Source organism: Scardinius erythrophthalmus (genome assembly GCF_964197995.2).
Source record: "Scardinius erythrophthalmus genome assembly, chromosome: 7".
Lineage (NCBI taxonomy): Eukaryota > Metazoa > Chordata > Actinopteri > Cypriniformes > Leuciscidae > Scardinius > Scardinius erythrophthalmus.
The window spans coordinates 2,674,472-2,679,471 of NC_138227.1; the positions used below are offsets into that span (position 1 = coordinate 2,674,472).

Genomic DNA, 5,000 nt, shown 5'->3' on the forward strand with positions numbered 1-5,000 from the left:
TCCCTAAGTTGGACCATCTTTTTATTTCATTCACACAAGCAGAAATGTTGAGTGGATAGAGCAGGCTTACAGATTGTATGGATTTGGATGTAATCAGAGTAGAAATGACATTTAAAACCATTTAAAATGTAAAATCTGACCTATAAGTAGTATGTAGATGAGGAATAATAACGGGCCAAGAACCGAACCCTGAGGGACACCTTGTAGGAGATTGAAAACCCTCTAGTGAAATGTAAAACTGTCAGGGTTCGTACAGACACTGTAACATGAACTTTCAAGGACTTTTCAAGCACTATTTGTAGCGCTTTTCAAGTACCTTTTCATAAATATGGCTGTTTTCAAGGGTTTTCCAGGTCTTAAATTTCAAAAAGTCAAATTTAAGCACCTCGTACGAGCCCTGAACTGTCTATCAGAGAGATAAGAGCAAAGCCAAGAAAGGACAACACCGGAAATCCCTACATCCGAGTAGTGAATAAGTGAGTCTTGGCGAAAAGAACCTCATTCAGTTTTTCACAGCTGGCACGAGAGATGCACAACTGCTTAAAATAGTTCATCTGTTGAGCCAGTCCACACACACACACACATAGAAACTTGTTCTGGCTTGAGTATCCCAGCATACACACACACGTGGATGTCCCTACGTGTGTGAGGAACATCTCAAGCCCTCTAGTGAACCTCTGGTGAAATGTGAGCGTGTTCTGACGCGTATAAACACCCCCTCGATTTCACCGCCTGCATTTCAAAACCAAAACATAATCCCCAGGCTCTGAGGAAAAACATGAGCTAGACTTCAGTCGTGGTTTTTCAGATTCACCCTTTAATTCCCAAGTTCTACCCAGCTGACGACAATATGTTCAAAGAACGTTTTGCTAATGTTCCCATTATTGCTGAATGTCCACTTTTTAAAAATACTTTAAAAGCGTCTTTTTCTCGGTTCAGCGATCATTAAGCAAACATTGTTTTCTCATTCTGCAAATATTATGGGAATGTTACTTTTGTATGTTCTCTGAACGTTAGATTTACGTCCAACCAAAACGTGTCAGAAAAATGTTGCATAAACGATGCATAAATAAGGTTTTTGTGCTAACGTTTTGAGAACATTATTTTAAGACCAGATAACTTTGAACGAAGGTTCTAGTGCTGGAAGATTACATTGCTAGAACGTTAGCCAAAGTTCTGAGAAAAATATAACATCAAGAACTTTATTAATCTCCAAAGAATCAACTCGATGATAAGAGGAGGATCCCTGACACTAAGAACCGCTAAAGAACCTCAAAGTCATAAAAACAGGCTGTTAAAGTGCAGTGTGTTTGATGGAAACATCCACTGAGCTACACTAGAATCTGAATTGAATAGAGGAAACATTCATTTCTTTGAAATGCATCCGCGTAATGGATTCAGATACTGGATTCTCTGAATTTCCAACTAAATCTCATGGCAAATTTGTCATTTTTTACACTTTGCCGAATTGGTGGCTAATTCATATAGGCTAATTCGTACAATCTCATTCGCACATGTTTCGTTTGATCCGCCTGTGCCCCACTGACGGTCGGGTTTAAGCACAAACCTTCACGCATACTTCTCTCAAAATATCATGTGTTTTCATACAAATCACGTCGTACGAATTCATACGAATTCGCCAATCTCACTTGTATGTTTTCATACGATGTGCTTTCCCGAAGACGGTTTGTGGTGAACCTTCATAACGCGTTTTTAAAAATCGTACGTTTTCGTACAAATAACATTCTATAAATTAGCCAATGTTATTTGTACGAAAACGTAAGATTTTTTAATAAACGTGTAAGCATGAAGTTTCACATCTAGTCTAACCGTCTTTGGGACAAAAGCAGATTGTACATAAAGATATGAATGAAATTGTACGAATTCATATGAATTAGCCAATCTCATTAGTATGTTTTCGTTCAATCTGCTTGCGCTATCTGACGGATTTTGGTAGTGCACCTTCATCCTTACGTGTTTTTAGAAAATTCGTACACTCTCATTCAAACCACATCGTACGAACTCACATGTTTTCATACGATATGCTTTTGTCCCAAAGACGGTTAGGTTAGTGGTGACCCAGCGGGCAGCTTGACGCCAATTTGACATCAACAAATAGTCAAGATTTTGACCACCATGTATGACATGCATGAATATGCATATTTTCATTAAATTTTGTAATTATTTCCTTGTGGTTGTAAAGAGGCTCAACAAAGGTATCAATCTGACATGTTTTTTTCTGGTCCCTACATCTCAGCTCAATATCATTGACATTAAATCGATGTTGATTTGATGTCAGGACATAAGACGTCAAATTGATGTGAAATTTATGTCAAAACAATGTCTGAAAAAGTATATTTATTACTCACTGTAAATCAATGCGACTCATGTTCAACATCTAAAAGACCTATAGCCTGAATGATCTTGAAAGTTGTAGGCCTAGGTCTATGTATTTTGCATGTGTGTTTTTATTTATTTAAATCCTATCATGTTTACATTTAGTTCACGTTTAAAGTGACAGCAGACACTATAATTGCATATACTATAAAAGGTCAATTTAATCTGATATTGAATGATATCAAAATAGCATTAAAATGACAGCAACATCATGACATCTTGACATCTGTTGAATGGACATCAAATGCCAACAAAGCATAATAACATCAAAATGACATCAGCAGAGGTCAAAATCTTGACATCGACACTCTGACGTCAATATGACTTTCATTTTTGACCTATTTCGTGACGTAATTTTGACATCATTTGACATTTTGTTTGATGTCATATTGATGTTCATGCTTATTTTTTAATTGCTTATTAATGCTTATTTTACGTTTTTTATACGAATTAGAAAATCTCATTTGTACGTTTTCGTAGAATCAGCCAAGAAAGTGGTACAACTTCATTCCTATGTTTTTCTTTCTCTAAAAATCTTACATTTCCATTACACATCGTACAAATTCATCCGCAATCACCGCCTTGCAAAACACTTCAGTTTTCTCCAGAGATCGAGTTGTGTTTTCTCTGCCTTTGACCTTTACAGTCCTTTGTGATGACATTGAGATTTTTTTTAAAAAAAAAATTTAAATGAACTGAAAATGTTTTGCATGGTCAAAATAAATCATTTGGACATTAGTTTAACCAATGCATCAAATCACTTTGAATTAAGACATCAAGTTTCACAACAAATACATTTCTAGCAATGCAATGCTTTAGAACAGAGCTTCAGCAAAAAAGCATTATGAGAAATGCATGCATTTATAAGTGTTTTCCATGACCATGGCAGAGAATGACAGCACGCTACTGGCCTGTTGCTCACGGTGGAGCATGTAGTTATTTTTATGCATGATGAGGTGGAGGGCAGGCTGGTCACGTGACCTCTGCGGCTCCCGCGTGCCAACTCAAGTGTTTGGATTTTAAACTAGTACGTTGAAGGGAAATTTACAGTACATAAACCCCCATACCCTCTGCTTTACAACCAAACTAAACTATGATGACACGAATTATATAACAATAACTGAAAACAAAGAGTTAGTGAAGACTAATAGCCTGATGTTGGGCACTATAAGCACATTTTAAATCGTCTAAAGCCTAAAATACAACTTTATAAAACAATCTGTTGCTCGTGCATTAATTTACAGGCTCATGTAAGTCTACAACGCTCCTGTTATAAAGACGCGTCGCTCGCTTTCAGCGTAGACAGGGTGTGAAAGCAAGAAAGAAAGCAAGAAAGTTCACAAACTAACTGAATATAGTGTGTTATGGATAAATAACGTGAGTATAATAGTAAAGCATGAGTCTTACAGCACGCATAACGCGTACGCGCCGTTGACGCTCTCGCTGTCCCGCACCAGGAAACTCCCATCGCGCCCGGCTCGCGCGAGCAACTCCTCCGCCGCGGCGCGACTCAGATCCCGATGATACCACACACTCGCTCCGGCCATCGCGGAATACACAAATCCTCCGAAAACACACACACTCCCGGATCCACTGCGATAACGCGGCGCAGGGGCCGCGCGTCAGCCGCACGCACGCTCACACCGCTCGAGCGTTTAAAGTTTCAGACAGAGTTTCTCCTGCTTTCCTGTTAGTTCCTGAAAATCCTCCATGAGAGAGAAAACACACACAACAGCAGCTCACATCCAACAGCAGGGGCGCACGGAGACACGACGCGCGCGCACACACACACGCGCGCGCGCTATAGTGTCTGACGCACTGGGGCAAGTAGTCACATAATTAATTCTCAATTGAATATCTCTTAAGGAGGTTTTTATTTTTATGATTTATTTATACATTTTTATAATACAGGGTTTGTTTATTTTTCTTCACCATAAAGATTGTCAGGGATGTTTGTCAGTGTGGTTTTATTGTGTTTGCTTTACTCAACTGGAACAATGTAATATTGTAATTTAGTTTGGGTGAGAAAAATTAGAAGTTTGTGCAACAATGTTGGTAATACCACAGAACTCTTTAAAGTTGCTGACAGACACACCTCACACTTCAGAACTAACCAACACTATCCGTCAGAGTGTGCTGAGTCTGTTTCACACACACACACACACACACACACACACACACACACACACACACACACACACACACACACACACACACACACACACACACAAAAATAACATGTAATGTATGGAGGCTCAAACCTGCAGAAATCAAACATACATTAATAAAGAAGAAGAAGAAATAATAAACAGAGCAAATCCAATAAGGTCCTCACAGCATCGGTGCTCTGGCCTCAAGATAAATGAAATAATTGGAAAATAAATAAAGAAATAAATGACCTGATAAAACAAATAATCCTAATGTTTAATTTAATTCATGTTTTCCTTCATTTATTAATTTCTGTATTTCTATTATTTTGTTATATTCTTTTATTTATGCATTCGTTTATTTTTTATATTTATTCATCAGATTTAAAATTTTCTAAAAAAAAGTTAGATTTTTTTGTATTTGTTAAATTATGTTGTTTAAACTTATGTGAAATA

General features: G+C 37.6%; 1 protein-coding gene across 1 annotated transcript in view; it reads right to left on the bottom strand.

The window, feature by feature from the left end:
* The window catches only part of inppl1a (inositol polyphosphate phosphatase-like 1a), a 51,231-nt gene extending 47,032 nt beyond the window's left edge, over positions 1-4,199 (bottom strand). Inside the window, exon 1 of the mRNA XM_081371653.1 lies at positions 3,805-4,199. Coding sequence (XP_081227779.1) covers positions 3,805-3,944 — 140 coding nt within the window. The 5' untranslated portion in view covers positions 3,945-4,199. The remainder of the gene's footprint in view (positions 1-3,804) is intronic.
* Positions 4,200-5,000: the final 801 nt, after the last annotated feature.